This window comes from Plectropomus leopardus, chromosome 10 (genome assembly GCF_026936395.1).
Source record: "Plectropomus leopardus strain MGB_pleo_1.0 chromosome 10, ASM2693639v1, whole genome shotgun sequence".
Lineage (NCBI taxonomy): Eukaryota > Metazoa > Chordata > Actinopteri > Perciformes > Serranidae > Plectropomus > Plectropomus leopardus.
This window is the reverse complement of record NC_142185.1, coordinates 19,682,820-19,706,846: the sequence shown is the minus strand read 5'-3', so window position 1 is coordinate 19,706,846 and position 24,027 is coordinate 19,682,820. Positions and strand designations below refer to the sequence as shown.

General features: G+C 38.2%; 2 protein-coding genes across 5 annotated transcripts in view; both read right to left on the bottom strand.

The window, feature by feature from the left end:
• Window positions 1–2,628, bottom strand: sp5a (Sp5 transcription factor a). The gene is made up of 2 exons (XM_042495158.2): window positions 1,891–2,628; window positions 1–1,578 (listed from the first exon to the last, which is right to left on the bottom strand). Exons 1-2 carry the CDS (start codon window positions 1,939–1,941, stop codon window positions 502–504), a joined length of 1,128 nt encoding a protein of 375 aa, XP_042351092.1. The 5' UTR covers window positions 1,942–2,628; the 3' UTR covers window positions 1–501.
• Window positions 2,629–6,692: 4,064 nt separating this feature from the next.
• The window catches only part of myo3b (myosin IIIB), an 88,374-nt gene continuing 71,039 nt past the window's right edge, over window positions 6,693–24,027 (bottom strand). For all 4 annotated transcript variants that reach the window (XM_088083241.1, XM_088083242.1, XM_088083243.1 and 1 more), the window contains 4 exons: window positions 17,890–17,990; window positions 17,466–17,512; window positions 16,927–17,081; window positions 6,693–6,834 (listed from right to left, as the gene is read on the bottom strand). In XM_088083241.1, the coding sequence (XP_087939367.1) occupies window positions 16,973–17,081; window positions 17,466–17,512; window positions 17,890–17,990 (257 nt within the window). In that variant the 3' untranslated portion in view covers window positions 6,693–6,834; window positions 16,927–16,972. The remainder of the gene's footprint in view (window positions 6,835–16,926; window positions 17,082–17,465; window positions 17,513–17,889; window positions 17,991–24,027) is intronic.

The window sequence follows — 24,027 nt, the reverse complement described above, 5'->3', positions numbered from 1 at the left end:
ATCAAAAAATTATTCGAGTTTAGAGTTGAGGAAAATGTTATAATCTTTATTCTCACACAGTATTTGGGTCATATCAACAATAGCAGATCTTTTCAAGAGCATGCTTAATAAAAACACCCCATATGGAGCAAAAAACGGACACTTTCATTCAACAAAAGCTATTAAATATAATTTACAGGGGAGTGAAATCTTCCACCGAAGACAATGATCAAAACACAAGTTGAAAACTTGTCTTCCTCAATATGATATATAGACAGTGAATCCAAACTCATGAGCTATAACTTCTCCATGGTCCCAAATTAACTTATGAAACTTTATATATATACAAAAATGTGCTACACAGACCAGCAATGTTAGAGACTATTGTCAGGATGTAAGAAATTAACCAACATAATGAACAAAATATATTTAAAAAATGCAGCTCACTGTGTACTTTAACTAATGTAGGACTGACTGTATTGCACTAGTGATTTCTACTGTTTCAAATGACTACAAGGTGTGTTACAACATACTCCTCGTGTCCTCCCTTTTGACATGGTCAAGTGTCTTTTCATGGCACTTGCTTTTTTTGTTTTGGTGAGTTTTGACATGTTTTGCCAAGTGGTCACTCCTCATAAACCTCTTGCAGCAGTCCGGGCAAACAAAGCGCTTCTCCCCCGTGTGAGTCCTCAGGTGTCTCTGCAGCTCGTCCGACCTGGTGAAACTCTTGCCACAAAACAGCCAGTTGCACACAAACGGCCGCTCTCCAGAGTGCCACCTCAGGTGCGCTTTGAGGTGAGAAGTTTTCCCGTAAACTTTCCCGCAACCGGGTATGTGACAAATGTGCTGTTTCTTCTTGCCAGGCTCGTCGCTGGACGTGGAGGACTGGCAGTTGGGACACCTGCACCTCCTGCACCGCCGCGCAGTCGCGAGGGGAGACTTCGTGTGCAGTAGAGCCGCGATTTGCGTCTGATATTGCGCAAAGTCCGTATGTCCCAGAACCAAGCCCCTCTGCAGCTGGAAGCGATGGGGACCCAGGGAGGAGGAGTGGCTGACATGGTTGCCCTGCTGGAGGCTCCACCACGGAATATCCTCTCCAGGGTTTGGGGACAACTGTCTCTGCTGCTGGTGCACAAGGCCGGACGGTCCCGTGACAAAACTTGGCATCGCGGGCGGTATGGGAGTTGGGGCTGCGTAACTGACGGCGGGGACGTAGGTGGGGGGGCAGGTGGACTGCAGAGACTGCATGGAGCAAGGTAACATCTTCACAGGGGAGAAGTCATAAGGGTACGAGGGGTCCGCCGGAGGGGTGAGGGGCAGTTCGTGGTGCGAGCTGAAGGAGCTCTGGATGTGCGCGGACAGCTGGGGCTTGGAGGATAGTCCGAAAGTAGAGTTGCTGCCCAGGCTGGTCTGAGGAGCTCCCTCGTTAGTCCACGGGTGAAATAAACGTGAAGGGGAGCCCAGAGTTGGGTCGTAAGGGACCTGGAGGAAATCTGTGGGGCTTGATCCGTGGTGATGCCCGATCCGGTTACAAGTGGCAGCCAGGAGAGCCAGCGGAGAGTGCTTACAGTTCTCTGGAGAAGAGTTTGGAGTGCGATCCTGGAGAACCGAAACACATTTTCTACATTACAATCATTATTTAACACACTTCATGGGATTAAAAAGTGATGAAATGTGTCTAAATAGTTTAAATTTCCTCTGCACTAAATCGATCCTGTAGCCTGAATGGTGATGATAAAAGTTGGCGTTATGTTGCAGCAGAAGTCATTAAGACGCACGCAATTAGCGTTCGTAATAAAATTATATGACACTTGACTATCAGAGTAACGCGACTTTTTATGTTTGTTAAATACAAAAGAGTCGCATGAGTAAGTTTACAAGTTATTAAAGTCGTCAAACTTGCGCACAAACCTGAAGAAAAGCCTGGAGTGTTTCATTCCGCAGTACAGCCACTGCTGCCATGGTAAACGTCCTCCTCCCTCTCGATGAAAACAAATAAAAATAAAAGCGCTAATTTAGATAAATGTGTGCATTCGCAGTAAAATATCGCGTCGAGCAGGTCTCCACTCTCCAGTGCTTCCTCTCTCCGAGATATCCTTGGTCTATCTGAAGAGTGAGGGATCACTTCTTAGAATTTGATAAGGACTTTGGTGGGCCGCCAGCCAGTCAGAAATAAGATTTATTACTTTGAAGTTTGCCGCTGCCCAATCATCAAAGAATAGCGGCTCTTTGAGAGGGGAAAGCAAATCCTTTGAATCCACAAAGCTCCTATGGTGTGTTTGTTGGTCTGGATAAAGGAGCTGATTATTAGGGGGGATGGGAAGGGAGGAGATAAAGGCGGGACAATTAATGAAGTAATCACTATGTGGGAAATGTATATACACAAATAATTGGATTTTCTTGATCAAAGACCCCCACGCCGCCTGGAGACCCCGGTATTGGATGCTGTAGTCATCTGATCCTCTTTTTGTAATTAAGGATTTGTAGCAGAACCCTATGTGACAATGTGACATTGTTATCTCTGGAGATCTCCAAGAGCGTTTGCCTGACTGTTTGATGGAGGAAAGAGACCAAATCAAGTGACTCAACACAAAGTTCTCATCTCTCAAGAATCTGCTTCTCTTTTACATTTCTAATTTGAATTAAATTTTCTTTGTTGTCCCTTTGAACTGCAACACGGCATTAAACACTTAATTATGCCCTTTCTGAATTATTTAAATACTTAATTCTCCTTCACTCATTTCAACCATTTGTTCTATCAGAACCTTATACTTCATTTAAAATTTTTTTAACCCTTCTTGCTCTTTGTCGAGCATCAAATGTAAAGCCTTAGGGTGAATTCCCAGCAGCTAATTTAGATTGTAACATGTTACTTAACATGACACAAAAGGGAAACCGCTATTTTAAATCAAGTGACAAAAGCAGCTTTTTAAATGGTGATGTCTCAATTATGGTTCCTTATAAACTGGTTATTTCAGTGTGTTTGGGGAGGAAGTTCAGCATCTTGTGCACTGAAGTGTCCAAATTAACCAGATGTGTTTATAATGAAAAGGAACTTTAACACAAGCTGGCACATGATATCATATTTTGTCCTGTTTTAGTTCCAGAACATTTAATCAAGTCAAAAGTATGCAGTTTTCTTAAGATAATATCCAAACTTTTGTGGCAAAGAAGTCGAAATGGAAGTTGTAGTTTTCTATATCAACTCTCTGATCTTTATCTGGCTTCCCTGAAGAAACAATCACTGTCCTCTCAACTAGTTTGGAGCGGCAGATTTTGAATTAGATCTGTTCCTTTGAAGGGATTAATGTTCCCAGTCCTCTCCCACGGCTTTACACACAGTCATGAGGGAAAGGGGGAGTCCTGCTGGGCTGCACTGGAGCCATGTTGAACTACAAAACTGGCTACAGGAGTGGTGTAGTCACACTGTTGGCTGATAAAAAAAACAACTAGTGGAGATTAACCTTGTTTACATCAAGTTATGGCAGCAGTGGATGATGAGGTTTATTGTGCAGAGCATATAAAAAGATGCAGAAAACAGGAAGGTCACTACTTGGAATACTGAGACACATTGTAGTATTAAATCTGACGTTAACAAGAGAGTGTGAGTGTCTGTTTATAAGTTACACCTGAAAAATCACCCGACACCCGTCACATTATATGTGGCTGCAACCGCCAAATGTGTGGGTGGAAGTTTTTTTTCGTGATCAAGAAATATTAATATTTAATAGTAATATTACTACTACTCATAATTTTTTTAGGGCAGCCTTTATACATAGCTTATAACCAGTTGCTTCACTATAAATCATTTACCAATGTTTTAGAAACCAGTTATAAGCAAACATATTGTCAGAATAATTTAGCTGAACTTGAGCTATTTACTATAATACAGATAATAGAATAATTTAAGTTCAACTTAATTTTTCTGAGAATATGTAGGTGTTTTCATGAATTGTCACATTCAGTATACACTATAGATAATCTGATAAACATCTACAGAATGATGCAAAACAGCTTTGTCGTTGAATCTCAACTAACAGGCTGTTGAAATGTTACAAACACACTATAAAGTATCTGATCTGTCCAAATAAAGTGTAACAAAAAATAATCTTACTGACGAGTTTAAAACAGACAAAGACAGCAGAAGTTGTCCTGAGTAGATGAGCTAGATAGATTGTTGAAAGGTGACAAAATCCATGAACATTTATTATTGTTATACCAACATTTATAATTAAGTTATTACCAAATACAAATGATAAACAACAAAGGGGATTATTTCCCCACAACCTGGCAACTCTACTTGCTCATATTAAGGGATTTCAAATGATCTGTAAACCTTCCGTAAATGATTTATTAACCATTTATAAAGCCATTGGTTACTACTTGTGAATTAAACTGTACTGGCGTTCACTTGTGCATTTCAGTTTTATATGATTTTTGGCTCAAAGAAACTCAAAACAGGTAAAAAGAGAATTGTAAAATGACTGACTGATTTATAGATCATTGAGAACAAGTTTAGGGTTGCCGTGTGAGAATATTGCATGGACTAGTACTAATCCTTACTATTTGAGTGATGAGTGAAAGTTTTTCTTAATAAAGGCTTATAAACTGATTAATAAAGAGCTAGTAAATAATGTATTATTTATTATAAGTATAATGTTACTACTTATAAAGAAACAAGTTGATTATGATGTTGATCCTCTAATTGATGTCCCAAAATTCAACACTCTGTGCAGTTCTACCGCAGAAACCAGCTGTCCTTTGGGGACAAATCTGAAAGACGAATGAGAGAAAAGGATGTTTTATAAGAAAGTGGTACTAAAACATAATTTTACTGTGTATTGTGCGTTATTGGTGCGTTTATATTCACTTAATTCATTTCCAAGTATGAAGAATTTTGACACAACAGGCCTCAAAATAGGGGAAAAGAGGATTATAAAATGCCTAGATGCTGTTTACTCAGTTAACCAGGTGTTACTAACTATATTTCTGACCAGCTCAGACGTCACTGCAGTAAACATTTTTACAGTCTACTCCAAAAGTTTGTGTTTTTGCAGAAACATGCTGTCAGTTAGTTTTTGCTTCCAGGTTTAAATGTCAGATAAATGTCAAGTGTTGTAATCTGTTCTCTTATGTCAAACCAGACAACTGTTAAAGTAAAGGAGAAATCCACCCCAAAACAGAATTAAGGATTTTCTGTGATCCTGAACAGCAATGCTGATTTGAGGACATTAAAACAGCAGATATTAATTCTGATTTAGGATGGATTTTCACTTAAACCAGCTTTACATGTGAGCTGTCATGCTATGCAAAGGCAAATTTCAGACATATGTGACAACTGCATGAATTTTGTGAACCACCAGCATTTGCCAAATTATTGATATCTTCCTTTGAGATACTCGGTTCAGCCCTAAATGCAAGTTCTTACATTTTAATGCATCTCAATGGGACTCCAGCTGTGGGATGGATTTGGCTGAGCAGGACTTTGATATAGTTTGTAAGAAATTCATGACTGTGTGCTTGACACAATGTCCAGTCCCCGAGGTAATTTACTTGCTCCAAACCTTTACCGTCTTATGGCCATGCCTCAAGTTTTACAAGTTCACCTCAGCAGCAGTTTGGCTAAAAGAAATCTTTCCTGCGGCATTTGATGGGAAAATTAACTCGGAGGAACCCCCACTGCAACAGTTTTCTGCCTGTAGACTCAAAGGTATGAACATGGAATCAGCCTGTACCATCCGTGTACTTCATACAGCACTTTAAAGCATAAAGCAGAGTCGATCAACAAAGAGGCGGAGATGTGCGTTGAGGGATTAGCAGAACATCTAAAAAGAAGATACAATCTAGCAGGAAACGAAACTCACACAGTGGTTGTATCCATTTCAGGGGGGACGCGGGGACATGCCCCCTCTATATTTAGAACATGTTCATTTGTCCCCTCCAATAAAGGTAATAAATTACCTTTATTATGGCTAAATTAGATAAATTTGCACCATAAATTGATACAAAAGGCACGTGTTCATGTGTAATGCTCAAAATTTTCTGGCAGACGACCCCATACCCCCTTTTTCATATTTGACGCCCCCTCCCCCTCAGATTCAAGCTCTATTCAAACATGATTTCAGGTAGCTGGCAGACATGAAGGGAGAGACAGAACTAACAAATAAATAAACATTCACGATGGTAATCAAAAGATCTCCTATCAACACGTACTAGAGCTACATTATGTCAGAAGCCACAGAAAATGAATTTGCTGGTTTGTTTCATCTTGTCGGAGGTTATCAGCAGGTGATTACTGTAACACACCAAAATTCCATGTCTTTTACAAAACTTTCAAAGATTTTTACAAATTGTTAGCTCTATCTATAGACTGTACAAATAGTGGACTAAGCTACTGTAATGTCACCCACTGGTTTTTTGATTGCGGTTTTGAAGCCCTGAGTTTGGCATTTTGGGCCGTCGCCATCTTGGTTTTTTGGAGCAAGACGTGACCATATTTGGTTGAGAGGCTGGAGCACTGGTGGAGCGAGGGATGAATGGCAAACAGCCAGGTTCAAGTGGCTCTGCCCTTAAATATGAGTCACTTTTGGCCTTAATAAAATGTAAATGGGTAATTTATATATTAAAAAATTCTATTCAGTTATCATGAATATTGAAATTAGCTGGAGAAAACCCAAACCATTTCTTTAACAAAAACACTCCAACAGTCAAAAGCCAGTGGTTAAAACACATTTATTTGACTCATATAAAATGTCAGTTTACTACAGTAGAAATAAATATAAATTTACAATAGATATCAAGTGTGTTGCAGAGCTTGTTTTGGTTCAGGTCCGGTTCAAAGGTGAAGAAGGCAATCTGCAGAAGAGAGAGAAGAACTCAAGATGCACCACACTGTAAAATATTCATCTCTATTGTTCAGTGTTCAACAGTGGTGGGAAGAGTACTGACAATCTTAACTACAAGTACAATTACTGTCATAAAAGGACTCAAAGTGAGAAACCTACTTAAGTAAAAATGTAAAAACTTCTCAAAGTACAAGTTTCTTTCCATGGTACAGCGGGTACGCTAATCTAACAATTAAGCAATATTACACATGAGAAGTGTAGCCAAGTGCTGAAGATAATCACAGCAGTGCTAATATACATTATAACAGCTCAACCTTACGTGTGATATTGCATTTAAATAGGGATGTCCTGATCGGTGTCAGGCCTGATCAACCCATTTTTTTATTGATCAAAATCGGTTATTTTGAACATGTGCTCTCCCCGACCCTTTGTTTGCTTCTGCTGTCACACAGGTTTTATTGAAATGCTGCTACTTCAATAAGTAGAAACCTTTTTTTTTCATTTTTAACTTTAGCTGCTACAGCACTTTAAGTGGAATCAAATGTTTTGTTGTTAATTTTCAGTTAAGTAGTTCTACTTTAATGCTGCAACAAGCTGAATTTTGACCATCTTTTATTTGTTGTGACTGGGAATGTTAAAGTTCAGCTATAACACTACTCAGTAGTGGAATTGTGATTATATTACTCACCAAAGTTTTCTGTGCTTTTATAACTATGCACTAAGTGGGTTTGAGAGCAATTTTTGAAGATGCATTTTAGTTTGTTTACTTAGTTATTTGTTTTGAAAAAATAAATACTGCACTAAGTGGGATTGAGAGCAATTTCTAATGACATTTTAGTTTATTTACTTGGTTATTTCATAAGAAAAACAAAAACAAATGCTGCACTAAGTGGAAATGTGATGAGAGCCACATTAATATATTTTTTCAGTTTAGTTAGTATTTTGTAAAAAAAACAAAAACAAACAACAAACACAAAAAAAAAACCCTTAAGGAACTGTTTGGATGAAGACCCTGTCAAGTATATATATTGGATTGATTTTAATAACTTCAAGTACTTAAAGTGTGTGTTGTGCAGTTGTGTTATCCAGGTAAATACAAGTATCAGATCAACAGACACTCAATATCACATGACTTGCATCATCATCGGGGTTAAAAAACTTGATCTGGACATCCCTACTTTTATACAACAGTTCTACTAGTGCCATAACAGTCGTAAGTGACAATAGATTCTTATTTGATTTTTTTTTTCAAATCATTTTTTTTGCTTCGCCACCACAAGTAGTTCCACAACTGAACTGGACTAACTAACTGGACTAACAGGAGTGCTCTCATTTTAGTGTGGGCCATCAGTTTGGATTTAAGAACGCATCCACTGATTAATGTACAAACTGTATCGAGGTATAAAAGACAAATTTGGTAAAGTAAAAGAAAAGATAATGGGCTTAAAAAGTACGCCCCAGCAAAGCGTAGAAGTACAGTAAAACGAAGGAGCATGAAAAGTAAAGAACAATATCTTTTACTCAAATGCATTACTTTTAATACGTACTATCCACCCATCGTTTTCAGTTAATATCATTTTATTCCAATGATATATTATATTCACCCCAAATGGATCTGGGAAAGTGGAGCTGAATGTGATTTTGACATTTTGAACATTTTGAGTGAACTGACAGTGAGGGCTGTGGGTTTGACAGAGTCAGGGGGCAATGCCACAACACGAACCCTTTTTAACTTTTCATATTCTCCGGACAGCTGGAGAGAAAACAGGTTCCACATCTGTCTCATACAAGAGATATCAGAGAGGATGGGGGTGGTGGTGAGGGTGCATGTGTGAGAGTGAGAGTGAGTTTGAGTGTGTGGGAGAGAGAGAGAGAGGGGGGAGAGGGAGAAATGCTCGAGGCTACTGGGTACTTGAGCCGCTATAATGGTGTCTCGTATGAGAAAACATCTGTGAATTTCCTCAGTGATCTACAACAATGTATAACTCAGAGCAGTCACTCAGCAGAGCTTTGAAGTTGCTGTCTGACAGAAAGCTGCCATTGTTCGCAGCCCCCAACACACAGAACCTCAAACTTTGGTCTCACTAATTTTCCCTGCAATGCGATACAACTCTTTCTCTCTCTCTCTTTCTTCTGAGCCTATGAAGCTGGGGATCTCTGCATATTCAAGAGCAAATAGCAAAGCCTTGGCAGTGTGCAGGATTGGCCTGGGGTCACGTAAGGCGGGACAGGTCATTTTACCTTCTCTCAGCCCACCCTGGATGTGATAATCCAGCCCTAAAGAGGGAAACCCTGCCCCTCCCGTGATGATATACAAGGTTACAGCCTGCAGTTCTCTCTCAGGAATTATTACAATAAAGATCTCCAATCACCATATTCACTGTGACTCATCATCTATACCATAAACAAACAGGTGATCAGTTTCTGTTATACTTCCATTTTTAAATATTCTTTCATTTTAGTGAATCATTTCCAGATGCTGTTTCTCCAGAATACTTAAAGCTGCTACATGCAAGGGAAATTAGAAATATTGTCATCTACAAATGCTTTCACCAGTGGCACCCCCAGAAGAGCACACCAAAACAAAAAGTCAAAACTGAATAACAATTAATGTTATTAATTATGTTTGGGATCAAGGCAACAGGAACAGGCAGTTGCCACTGGCTACTCACCACACAGAGCAAATGGTTTGTTCTTAGACATTTCAAAATACAAAACAGGAGAAAGTAATTCCAAAAAGTAGGCCTATAAATATTTGCAAAATGCTTTTTTTGATACTTTACTTCACTACTGTATTTAGGTTTGTAACTTTCCCTTAACATTACAACAAGCCTCCATTTTGTAGTTGGCTGAATGTAAGTGTTATTTTTAGAAAATATTTAATTTAAAAGATAAAAAGAGAAAAGTTAGTCTTGCAGAAGAAAAATGATAACACAATGTGTGAGCGAAATAAATTGTTTGTAGAAACTGACCTTTATCTTAACACGATGATACACACAGTGCTGGGAAGTAACTGATTACATATAACACAGTTAAGAAATTACAAAAAAATGTTGCTGAAATTTGTTAGTCAGTTGTTACTGAAAAAATGTCATTAAGTTAATTAAAATGTTGGTAATTACAAAGTGGTTACGTCAAAATCTATTCCTTTTGGTACAAAAATATGTAGAATATAACATTCATTGTGTTGCGTTTCTGCTTTCTTTTTGCTGGGCAGGAATGCCTTCTTTAGGTATAGCCTATTTCCACACTTTTTTTTTTTTTTAGCTTTATTGACTAGTTAAAAACATGTTCGAAAAGTAATCAAAAGTACTCAAGTGTAATAGGTTTGAGGAAGTACTTTAAAATGTTACATTATTTATTACATTTTCAACAGGGTAACCAGTAATCTGTTACATTATAAAAAATACTTTCAAATGTTGCATACAACATTTAAAATACAGTAAGAAAACTATTACATCTGTCAGTGGAAGATCAGGTTCCTGTGCAAGTATCGTGTTGCACATGTCCACTCATTCAGCTTAAAAATATCTGTGAAAATTAAGTTTAAATAAAAGGAAATTATAAAGAAACTATGTAAACAGTTGATCTTGAGGGTGATGAAAAGAAAATACTGTACTGTCCTGCAGATGCACAAATAAGAAAAATATATTTTTCACAGTAATAGTGAACCTTTCTTTATTCTGACCTCAATCAAAAAGCCGTTTGGTTGAACACCAGGTGATACATCCCTGCTCCTCCTGGCAGTGGCAAAAAGACAAGCTTTCTGTAATGCATCCCAAACTGAAACAAGGCCGTGGTAATTCTCACACTGTTACCCGTCCAGCGTTTATTCAATGGCAGCTGGTCCCACCATCTGGGAAAGCAGCATCGGGGCAAAAAAAACAGGTTACACCTTTGACCATGCCAAGTCTGCTAGTGCCCCACTCCATCTACAAACTGAGAGACGCTAATCACAATTTCACGCTCTGATTTGTCAAATCCCATTCCAGCACCGGAGGCACCAAGAAAACTTTTAAGTCAATAAATTCCATGGCGTACAGGATAACAGCTTCTCCTTACTGTTTTTATTGTTCTAGCTTTTACACACTGAATGGTGACATTTCTTTTCTTTTTGCAAACAAAAGGAAAGCTGCATCTCAGACCAAAACATTTGGTCACCACCAAGATCAGCAGCCAGGAACAAAGTCTTATCTCCTCATGCATGCATTTTATATTCATGGAGATGTTGTTAACAAAACAGAGTGCCCTCAACAAACTGCAGGTGTGAGGAAGCTGAAACAAAAGCCACTGTAACCCTAATGGCATCCCTTGTCATTAAGAGACCTTTGATGTATGTACTCAACAGACTCTTTTATCTCCTTCTTCCTCTATGCCTCTTACTCTCTCTGCCTCCACCCGGCTCAACCAGTTTCTTTATTAATGCTGTCTTTAGGGAATTTTCTTTTGCTCAGAGCCCTCAACACACATCTGACATCTGGTTGACACTCATGTACGTCGCTTTCTTTGGCACCAATCATTAGCCAGTGAAGAGCATCACAATGCAAAGTTTGTGGCTGTTAGTTCATCCCCTGCACTGTAAAATCTGACAAGTTGATCTTACTTAAATTATCTAGGAAACCTATTGCCTTAAAAAAAGGAAAGTAAATATAATTACAAATCTGAATGTTTACTTTATATCTAATTATAAAGTGTACTTAAGATTTTGCTGTATTTGCTTAATTTTGTATAGTTGTTGCAACTTAAAAATGACAAGTGACATTACCTTGTTCTTTCTAAGTGTTAGCAACTTCAGTGAACAAAGTTAGTCTGACTTAACTCGATCATGACAGAGAGGATTTTGTGAAGGTTAGGAGAGCTGTGACTTCTGTTTCGTTAATATGTATTCTATAGATAGAATATACCAATATGATTTCCTAGTTTGCCACCAGCAGAACCCAGATATATAGCACAGTAAACCTGATTTACTAAAGTTGTTAAAACTTGAAAGACTGATTTAATAAAACTTGTCATTTTTAAGTTGCAATAACTTTGCAAAATTAAGTAAATATTACTAAATGTAAACTTAACTAGATATAAAGTAAACATAAATTAAGAGTAACAGCTATGTTATTTACATTTTTCAAGGCAATCAGTTTCCTCGATGTATTTCAGGAAAATCAGCTCAACATCAAATCAACAACCAAGATTTTAAAGTGTCCTTGAAGTTGGTGGGAACAAAAACTATTATAAAACAAAACCTGAATAAAATGTGAAATGCAATCATAATGTAGGGTGATGTATTCTACTGTGGTGAAAATCTGACACATCTGGATATCAAAAGCACATAAACTGCATTAAAACAGTATTTGAAAAGGCTGCACATAAAAAACTGGTATTCAAACTCTCCCTTTGAACTCAAAGGATATAGAAACAGGACAATGTTGGCCTAATCGTGTTCTCGCTTTGAAGTGAGACATCACTATTAGGTGAAAAGGTAAGTATGCTTCTTTAGAAAATAAAAAGCTTTTCATCATTTGTTAAGGCTGCAGCTCGAGCGATTTTCATAAAGGTGGTTTAAAACTTTGGATAACAGTGTTTGGGGCTGCCTTGGATGTAGCTTTAATGAAAGTGCGGCGCATGAAGCAAATAGCTAAAATGGCAAGAATAACACCAGCAGTAACGTTGGCCACATTAAAGGAGCCTTCTCTCGCACACCAGATGTTGTCAGATTTAATGAGGAAAAACAAGAGGGAGCTGGATTTACGCAGACGTATTAAAAAAAACACAGGTGTCAGGCCTCCGACACCGACTTGACACTGCGTCTGTCCCTCTTGCAGACCCGTACGACGACCAGGAGAGCAAACACAGAAGCTTCAGTTCATTAGGTCAGAACATCTTTCATGAGAGTGACGACAGTATTTCATAACATTTGCCTTTTGCAACACATAATCAGCTAACCAAGGTAATTATGTACACACCTCCGCTCACCTCCTCTCATATGCTAAAGCAGGCAATCAGCCAGGGAGTTAATTTGGCAGAGAAAAACAGGGGAAGAAACACCCACTCTGGAACCATTTGTCACCACAGTCCAACCTTGTTATTCAAACTAGTCAGCCTATTTGAAATTCCTCTCCGTGGTAAAACAGGGCCAAAATAATCAAGGGAGCATGATCACACTTAATTGATTCAGTGTACTTTTAAGATGCACTACAGGGTGCTGGGGTGACCTATTTCAGACTGCTCTTCAGAGGAACCAACTATCCCAGCAAGGGAGTAATGCACAACGAGGATTTTAATTATTGCAGGATCTGTGGCTACGACCGGAGGTGAAATGCTTCTGAACTAACTGTGACACCACATTATAATGCTGCCAGTGGTCCGGAGTATTACGCTTTGAATTTTTTGAATTTATATATGTGACAATAGATGAAATGTAAGACTTTATTATTGATGCAGCTTTCTTATATGATCATGAAAATTTCTACTTTTTCTCTTTTGAGGAATTGTTGTCCACAGATCATTTAAATCTCAAACAACCACAGGATTTAATGACATGAAAAAAAAGACAAAAAGACATAAACACATTTTTTTTTTCTAATAATTGTTTTCAAATTTCATTAAAAAAGGACTGATATTGTGTGTTACATCTCTTCATAGTCTTGTTGATGCAGTAGTGGAATGTAATTATGCACATTTACTCAAGTGCAGTATTTGAGTACAATTTTGGGGTACTTTAGTATTTCCATTTTATGATATTCAATGCCTCTGCTATAATACAGAGGGAAATGTAGCACTTTTACCACATCAACACCAATTCCAATGCAGATTATATTCAAATTATATATATATATATATATATATATATATATATATATATATATATATATATATATATATATATATATATATATATATATATGTTGTATGTTGTTATATACAAAACCTTTGATCTGCGACATTATCATTTGGGGTGGGAAATATATTGATTATCCTTGATATATCGCAGGTTGTTCCACATTGGATGTATAACACGTCTATATCACGAACTTGGAGTTTAAGTTGTCACAATTTTTCAAGCCTGAGACTTGCTTTGGCATTTCAGTTGTGTATTCTCATTCTTATGGCTCTCTCTCTCTCTCTCTCTGTAAGTCACAACAAACAACAAGAAAGTAAAGATTTACTTTAAGATTTTCCACTAACCTCTAACAGCTAAGCGCTAACAGGTAATTATTGACCAGAAGCTTTAATTTCACAGCAAAAAAAAAAAAAAAAATTAATAAAATAAACATCTCTTCCCTTCAGAATAAAAGCACCAGTGTTTCCGCTTTGATTTATTTCATTATAACAATTATTGTGAGTTCTTGCTTGTTGTCTAAATGGAGCACCTTGTGGACAGAACACTCCCCTGATTGATGGCCACCTTCACTTCGAACTTTACTTAACTTTATTATAACAGTAGTTTAGTCAACTTTATTTAAATTTATTGTAAAGGTAGTTTCTTCAGTGGTTTAGTTTATTTGGTAGTCTACCATAGCTTAAAGGAGATTTCAAAATATCAAGGTATGTATTGGGTATTGTGATACAGCCTAAAAATATTGCAATGTTTTTCATAGGCGTTATCGCCAAGCACTAATAATCATCACTAATAATAATAATTCAATAATGAGGACATAATAATGTATCAACAGGAGCCATTTTCTGCATTAAATATGTAATTTTTTTCTGCTAGCACAACATCACTGTAGCATAAATGCAGGACATGTAATTAAGTGTTTTATATTGTTAGATGGCTCCTTTTAAAATATCTAAAAACTTCTTCAACCAGTGTGCAGAGGTTGCATTACTTCCAGGAGATGTTTAACATTTAAAAAATTTTAGAGTAACCATAACAACACAGTTATGGTTGGAAAATGATGGGGTTAAAACCACAGTGGTGTCAAGTAACAAAACTGGTAGTCATGAATCAATGTTTATGTCAACCTTAAAGAGTCTTGTTCAGAAATGGCTTGTATTACGCATGAAAAAAAGGGGAAGCAACGCATTTAACCAGGGATGTTTACATGATGGGTTCGTCCTCAGTATCACAACCTGAGTCTGACCCTCATAGCACTGAGAGGGGGGATCTGATGAACACTTTGGGTCTCTTTAAACCCACCAGGATTCGCGTGAACCTGAACCTAAGTGAAGCCGCTATCTCTGTCTCGCTATCTAGGCAGAGCTCTAATGTTTTCCCCGCTGAATGTAAGGAGGATGAGATCCTCAGTCATACCACCCTACTCTTCCTATTAAGATCAAAATCTCCTCTCAGGCCCTCGGGTGTCAACAAAGGGAGATGCAGTAAATGATATGCAAATTGAAAAGAAAAAAAAAAGCTCTACAAATCAACTCGCCAGCCCTGTATTTCCGACACTTCACATCTTAAAAGAAAATTCCTGTATTTAGGGTGAAATTCAAAGTGAGGTCTAGCTCTGCCTCTGTGAGGCTATGTGTGGTGATTCCAGCACTCAGACAGCACAAAGCCCCTCTAACTACAGGCGGCTCGCTGTGGGAGAAATCGTAGGGAGAGTTTTGGGTTTCAGAAGGATTTGTCTCTGGATCTGTCTTAGACAATAGACATGATGCTCAGAAATAGGTAGATTTTTAACCAAGTCAGGTTAACACCACTGAGTTTAAGAAGATACATGCTGACTGCAAGATGAGGGGCTCCTTAAAGTAAATGTGGAACAATGCTGAAATGATGGGGGGAAAAAACCATCATTTTAATTTTAAGAAACTAATTGTTATATTGTCCTTTAATGAGGTAAAACACAAAACTGGTTAAAAGCAAATAATATCTTTGTTTTACTTCAGTTTATGTCAATATAAACATAATATTATGGAATCTGTGGTCAAACAAATGGTCAAAAGAATTATCATGACATTTCTTTTGTCTCAGGGACTTGTCATTATTTTCAACATTTCATAGATTGAAGAATCAATCAATAAATAATTAGTATTTACATGCTAAACTACACAGGCACTCAGAAAGTGCAGAATTCTACCTGGGCTAAACGTTTCGTAGTGTTACGAAAGTAGAAAATACTTTGTGTGTCCGCCCTGTGATCCAAATCTACTCTAAAATCTAATGGGTTCCCCCTTGGCCCATACCTATCCACAAAGTTTCATAAAAATCATGATTCCATAATCCTGTTGACAAGCAAACAAACTGAAAACATAACCCCCTTGGTGATGGGCATAGATTAAAGGGGGACCGCAGAGGACATCCCCCTTAATATTTAGAACATATGAATTTGTGCCGCCCAAAATAAAAAAACATAAAAGTAGCAAAGGAGCTCTGTTTTGACAAATTTTAAGACATTTACACCTTAAATTAATGCAGAAAAGACCAACATCTACGCCCTTGTCCTTGATGGAGGTCATAAGAGTAATTGTTTCTTGCAGCCCTGACAAAGAGCTGAAGCATCTGACATTAAAACTGCAAATGGATGCTCAGCTTTAAGTGTTTCATTGTGACTTTGCAAATGTTTTTCATTAATGGAACCTCCCCTCACCAGCGCACCACATGCTGATGTACTCTTTGTGATTCGTGTATTGTCATTAATTCATTTATCGATACAACATCTGTACCATTTCACAGCGGTTTGTGAGCAGAAAAATAATTTCTTATTTAGTGAGGTTTTTTAAGAGCCTGGAAAGGCCTCTTGAAAAGTGACAAACACCCTATTAATAATAGACATTTTTGCCACATTTAGAGAAACAAGGGCAGTAAGTCAAGCAAAGACCAAAAGAAAAGTTTTATAACAGACATCTGGAGCTCCTCTTCCTGATAATTTAACATCTATGACTATTATAAAGCATTATTGCTATGAAACCTGAGCTGTAATGGAAAAACTGTGGTGGCGTACTACACATAAAATAACACAATGCTTACAGAAAACTGCTGTAATAATGTTCCTGATGAGTAAGTTGTTTCCGACCTCTTTGGATTAACAGCTGAGGGCATTGCCTGCACAGGTCGCTTATTCTGCACTGCTGCTACTTGCTCTACATACCACAGCACATCCAACACTGAGGATGTTCTTTGGAGTGTCTGTCTACGTGTCTGGTGCGTCTGTCTTACCGGTTGACATGGTTGTAAGGCTCAGCTCTGACTGACGAGAGGCCCACTAGAGAGGGTGGGAAGGGGGGGCGGTGGCGTACTCTTCCTCAGGGATTGACTCCACAGTTGACAGTAATTTGTAGTACTCATCTTCTCCATCCAGTACTTTGATTTGACTGTGATGGGAAAGAAGAGAAAGTGGTGAGAAGTAACTGGGATACAGAAGAATCTTGATGTGAAAGGCGAGACGTTTAGAATAAAAACAATATTTGCAGATGCAGCGATGAGGCGCATGCGTTTTCTTAAGTATACTGAGCTGAACCAGGATGTCATTTATAGTACAAATACAAGGAAGACCTTCAACAATTAAAATTAGCATGCTGACAAAGCCTTAATATGTAACCCCCTCTCTAATGACGCAGAGCAACTGCTCATAAAAAGCCTGTTATTTTCGGCTCTCCATTTACATTATAAGAAAACAACTCCATTTCTGGATTCTCCTATTCCACAAAGGGCCTGCTCTGTTTAGAGTTGCTGTAAGTAGGAAAGCAGTTATTTACCCAAGTTTTCTCGGCTTCCTCTTGCTCCCCTGGTAATCCAGAGTTCTCTGAGGAAAGGGCCAAGAGCACACAGTCAAAAGATGAGCAGAGAGTCATTAATTTTTAATTCAAAGTGATTTTGTGTTGAATGCGAGCAGATGCTGATAATATCAGAAGTCACAGCATAATTTTTTCTGATCAAAGGGCTCAAGTGAGTCTGATGAAGCATGCATCTTGCTCAGCTTTGATAAACCACATCAATTATTCACCGTGAAGGCAGACATCCTGACATGAAAGCAACAGATAAAGAGCATAAGCACATGTTCAAGACAAGAGGCAGAGAAGCGTGGGGGTGGGGCTCCAGGGTCTGGCACAGGTAGGTTTAATTGTATTATCATGTGGAACCAAAGTCAGACAAAGGCCTTTATCGGCACTTTGAACTCACATTTAGCTGGTTGTAGTACAGGCTGTCTTCGGGGCTGTTGAGCAGCTTGGGCTGCTGGCCCCGCCGGCGAGGAGTTCTCTGCTGCAGCTTCATCACTGGACCTGCAACAGAGGAAAAATGAGGGCAGCGATCCAACAAAGCAAAACAACAACAAGCACCGACGCGATACACTGATGGTGACGACAGCAGCAGTAAAGAGATTGTGCCCTCAAATTTATAAATCTTCATCCTTGTGTGACAAAGTGGCAGAAACATATTTTAAATTTACGTCGGTTTAGGTTTACGATTATGTAATTTCATCGATGCTCTGACTCAATAACAGATTAACATTACATAAATCCACACAAGTAACCACATCTAATTATATCTCTCCTCACAGGTGCACATCAGACTAGAGTTCAATTTGCTAAAAAGCTACAATGGAGGAGGCAGAGGTGAGAGTGTGGTGTGTGATATTTAAGAATTTTTACTTTCCTGGGACCAAAACCCGCAAAAAGAGAGAAAAGTAATTCTTGAATGTATTCACACTGAGACTCAGATTACATGCTACCCGCTTCCTTCACACGTGAAATAAGTAAAAAATAACGCAGTGAAGGTTAAAATATAAACATGACAGCTATGACCATCTTAAAAGTTGCTGCAATCATTTGCTAACAGTCCCAGAAAAATAAACACTGAAAAAGGGTGAAAAAGTGCTGGTCTTATTTATAGTGTGCTTGTCAATGCTATGCCTATATTGCATGGATGTGTTATCATAAAATGTACTGAGTTTTTTGTCAGAGTCTGAGAATAAAAATAATCCTTTAATCATACTTAAAGGACCTTAAATGTCACCCACAAAATGACCATTTATACTGAATATCAATTATTTGTGCTGTGTTATCGTTTCATATGTGAAGAAAACCTTGTTTTTCTTGCATGCCTCCAGTGGACTCAGAATCCAAAAACAGTAAACATTGTTGATTACTTGAAGCGAACCACGTTTAACGACAGCAAAACTATATCAAAATAGCTATTAACTTACTCTCACATCATTCATGCACTATAATCCAAGTCTCATGTATCCATGCGTACGCTCAGTGCTTCCAAAATACATTGCCTTGCCACAGCCCTTCCTGATGGGGATTAAAAGTGAAACCAATCTATGCTTTCAAATTTTTGGATTATTCGTTCATCAGAGGCATGCGAGAAAAACAAACCTTTCTTCACAAATTCAAGGTTACACAGCATGACTACTTGATACATAAATGGTCACTTTCTAGGTGAAGCATTGCTTTAAGACAATTTAAAACATTTAGTTTAAATAGAGAATATTTTTGCATGCAATGCATCAATCATCTGCCTCAGTGTGAAGTTAAACATTGATTACCTCCACCAAGTAGGTTATTTGGTTTCGATTGGGTTTGTTTAGGATTACAGACAAACTCTTGGCCTGAGAACTCTTGGAGAGGACCTAAATCACAGGGTGGATACACAAATTATTTCCCATTTTTGTTAACCTTGCTAAACATTTCATGTGTCTTAGTGAAATAAATGCCATACAACTTAAAACCCCGCAGAAAGTAGTTTAGAACTGACAAAACGTAGCCAATTATAGAAATACAATCATTGCACATCACAAACCACATACAGCAACAACGGCACCACTGTTTTCTTAGCCCGTAACTTCCATCGGTTTGTGTTGCGGCATAATTATTTTTCACTGCATCAAGTGCATGTGCTGCTGGGCAAGCTCCTGCAGCTAAGAGCATGTTCTGTGCGAAGCGGCCTTAATCCTCTGGAGAAGCCTCCATCTAGTTGCTTAAACTTAAGAACCGATGCAGTGTTACACCCGTAACAGCACTTTTTTTCTTTCTCGAACTACTGTATGGCTATGCATGGTAAGTATACGAAATTATTAAAAGTGCATAAAAAATGCACAGCTGAGATGATGATGAGGCTTCAGCTAGGCACAATTACAACCTTTTGACATAACTCTAATAGTTTTGGAAATATATCCAGACATATATGCTGGCTATGCCTGCAGTTTTGCATATCATAAAAAACTGGACTAGTGGTCCTGGCGAAGGTCCACGTTCTGCGAGTGGCCCTCTAGTTTATCTTGTAATTGAAGATGTAATTAGTGGTGCTGTAGCCGGAATCTTCTCTCCTAAGTTTAATGAGGAAGGTTGTAGGGAGTTGTTTAGAGTGGCTGTTTTACTTTCTTTTACAAGATGCCATTTTTCTGCTAAAGACAGTTCTCTGGAATACATGAGCAAAAGTAGAGCCCACAATTAGCCTCACAGAATATTGTTGGGTTGGAACTAATTATCTGCCAATAAACAAGATCGGGGGTCATGTAGCAGGATTTAACTCATTGCAACTGAAACTAGCCAAGATGTCAAAGTAACTAATGAGAGAAGCAGAGCCCCTGCACAGCCGTAAACAGTAGCCAGGTGCTGGTCAAACCACTGACTTTATAAAAGAAGTGGACGTAGCCACCATGACATTACTTTGGTTTGTGGACTAACATTTTGAAGCCTTGAGATTTTCATTTTGGCAGTAGTCATCTTGTTTTGTTGGGGACAGAATTAATCGTATTTGGATGAGAAGATGGAACTGTGGAAGATACAAATCATTAGGCCTCTATCCTGATTGACAGGCTGCTGTAGTTGTAACTTGGCAATCAAAAGGTAACCACACCCCTAAACTATACCTTGCTTTACTGTCTATCTTATTCTTAAAGGGACCATAATTTGCAGAATCATGTTGTATTGAAAAGGATTTGAAACATGCAATTGAGACGATGAAGTCGATAATTTTTGAGGTAATAAACCAAGTGAGGGGTTGCGACATTTTCTCTTATACTTCCATATAATCCATGAATGTATAAAGAGAACTAGATACACAGTGTTGGAGGCTGAGCCATGTTCACTCCTATGCATGCTGCTCTATGGCGTAATAAGCCAGAAAAGTGACTTCCCAGACATAAAATTATCTGGATCTTCTGCATCAATGGCCCAATAAAGCAAGCATACCAAAAACTTTCACTAGCCAAGCGGCTAACTCGCTGTTTAGCCCTATGTTAACTTGAATGGGATAAAATGATTTAATCAAGCAGCTCTTCTAGACTCAAGAAACATTATCCCACTGAATAGACAAAATCTGCATAGTAAAACGAGTCATTTTAAGAGGCTTGTGATGCTCAAAAAAATGTAGCCACTGACTTACCGACGTCTCCTTTGCAATGTAGATTTATGGGGAGAAGGTCTTTTTAGGCCAAATGGCATCATGTGACGGACCCTAATGTTGTAATTTCATGATTTGACCACTATATCAAATCATCATTAAAGCCTGGTGCTGTTCCTGGGGACTTGATACACCCAGACCTTTTTATGCAACCAGTAGAGTCGCCCCCTGTTGGCCATTGGAAAAAATGCACTTTTCAGACCTGTTTATTTCCCCTTGGGTCAAACACAGACAAGGTATAAATAAATAACAAATAAATAATAATCCAAAATAATGGTAGATGCCAGTTTGGCAGCCTTAGGGGTGCTACTGTTTGGGTTTTGTTGTCTTTGCTGAACAGAGGCAGGATAGCTATTTCCCCCATTTTCCAGTCTGTATGCTAAGCTAAGCTAACCCGCAGCTGGCTGCAGGTACATATTTGGTGTACAAATTGAGAGTGGTAATACTCTTCTCATCAAAAATTCTGCAAGAAAGCAAAGAACTGCATTTCCCCAAAAGTAAAACTATTCATTTAAAGGATGTGTTCACCTTAATAAAATCTTTACTTTAATAAAAGTTTTTTTACTTTCCTCTTGTAGTGTCTAGTGACGCAGACAGTTTTGGTTATAACTGTTAAAGTTTTAAGATATCTGGGCATTTTCTGCCTCCCAAATAAAAGTGTATAGAATTTGATTTGTGGTGATTTGGATGAACTGACTATCTAAAGTGTAGTGAAAACCAATAGCCGGTGTATAAAAAGTACATTTCCACCATGCACACTTAAACAAGGGCCTGATAAAAATCTTGAACTGACTCTGGAGATCTACTGGACTTAAGATGCAGCTTTTCACCCTTCTTCTTCATGCTGAAACCAATGACACAGATTTGACACAAATGTGAGCCACAGCTAATCTGTTAAACAGTGCAAGAAGTAATTTCTGATTCCCACCCACTGAATAACTTCTTCTCTGCTCTGTGCTGCGGTTTCTCTTTTCCAGAAGATGACCACATCTTTGGCAGGGCAACATTGTTTTCCCTGATTTTTCAAAACACAGTACTGAAGAATTAATTATTCATTTCACCACACAAATGTTATTGATGACTTACTAAAGATAACAAGCTACGTGTTAACCTGATTATTCAAACATAAGACAATTATGAAGGCTTATTAAATTCTTCTACTGCAGCACACCCCGGGGTTTCAAAATTTATAGGTTACAAAGGTGTGTTTTAAAGCCGAGACACCTTTACAAGGAAGCATCTATATTTAATGTCAGATAACGTTTCATCTTCTTTGCCTACGTTTCGGGTGAGACAGGACATTTCTTCATCATCTCTTGCTACCTCGGCTTCTCTACCTTGACTAAAGCTGCATTTGCTTTTTCCATCTTAACACTACTTTGTACTCACTTTGAACAGACCTCATCACATCTCAATCCTATACATCAAAGAGCGAGCTCCCCCCCACCACCCCCCAACATTTCCTCGGCTTTCTTGATGTTATTCAAACCAGCGCAGGTTTACTAAAGTCACACTTTGTAAATGCCCAGAAAGTTCCTGTCAGTTCTGAGATATTAGCTAACTTTTACCGTGAATCTTATCTATCTGTGCCTCAGAGGTGCGAACCGTCCACTGTGTGATTCCTTGTCACCCATGAGTATTTGAGGATATTTGGATAGATCTCATGTACCAAGGAGAACAGCTGTGTGTATTTCTTCTAAACAAGTATCTCAGTTTGGCTGCATCAAAAGCGCCAAGGTTTAAATATTACATTGAGATAAATTGCGTAATGTTGCTGCTTAGCTTTTTTGAAACCTAAAAGAGCTACAGTATCTACATGACATGCTGGGTTGAAAACAAAATAAATGAAAAGTTTGCACCTTGCATTTGAGTAAAACAAAGTAGGACATTGTTCTGCTAATGATGCAGAAATGGATCAGATAAGCAAATGTTTTATTCCCCTGAAATTGCATCAAAGCACTCAATCACAAATAATGAATCCTAACGTCCTTGAAAGAAATTTAAAATTCAATTGTATTGTAAAATAGACTCCATAGTCTGTTTTCAATAATATATGTTTTGTTTATCTTTAAAATAGCAACTTCACAAACATAAAAAAGTGATGCACTGACCTTTTACTGCATTCAGTACAAGCAGGAAAGCAGAGGTGGAAGTAAGTCACTCATGTTCAACTCACTTAACGTTCAAGTTTCAAGCAAGTCAAGTTGAGTCACTGCTGTAAGTCAATGTCATTGCTCAGGTCAAGCAAGTCTCAAGTCAAGTCATATTAAATTCTGATTATCTGGTCAAATGATACCTTTCAAGCCAATGTCTAACCCCAAAAGTAACCTCCAGGACAATAAAATGAAGCCAACACTGAAGTGCCAAAAACTGCAGTTCTTCTAATGACCATGTGAGGCTGGCTCCAATGAAGAAGAAATAAACATGTTTATGTTCTGGTATCTATAGATAATTTTAACTTTCGTGAGCACTGGGGAATTATTGTTTTTAATAACTCATCTGTTTCCATTTCATTAAGGTTCAAATTTACATATATTTATGGGCGGGGCTGCTTTGAGTGACAGGCTGTTGGCAACATGTCCCTACAGTCTATTAGCCAGATCGACCTCTTGCTCCTCCACAGCTCCACTCTCTCGCCCAAATATGGTCACATCTGGCCAAAAAAAACAACACTGTAGTCAAGCTGAGTCTTTGAGCAATGTTAGTCAAAGACGTCCTCAAAATTTTGACTTGACTTGACTTGACTCAAATCAAGTTATGGGACTCCAGTCCCCCACTTCTATGTGACAGTATCTGAACTCCTGTTTGCTGAAGACCCTCTGCCGGAGCCAAAAGACAAGATCTGTGGTAGGGTGAAAGTTAAGGAAGACTGCGTGAATAAATTATATATCAAAATTGCAACTGAAAAGA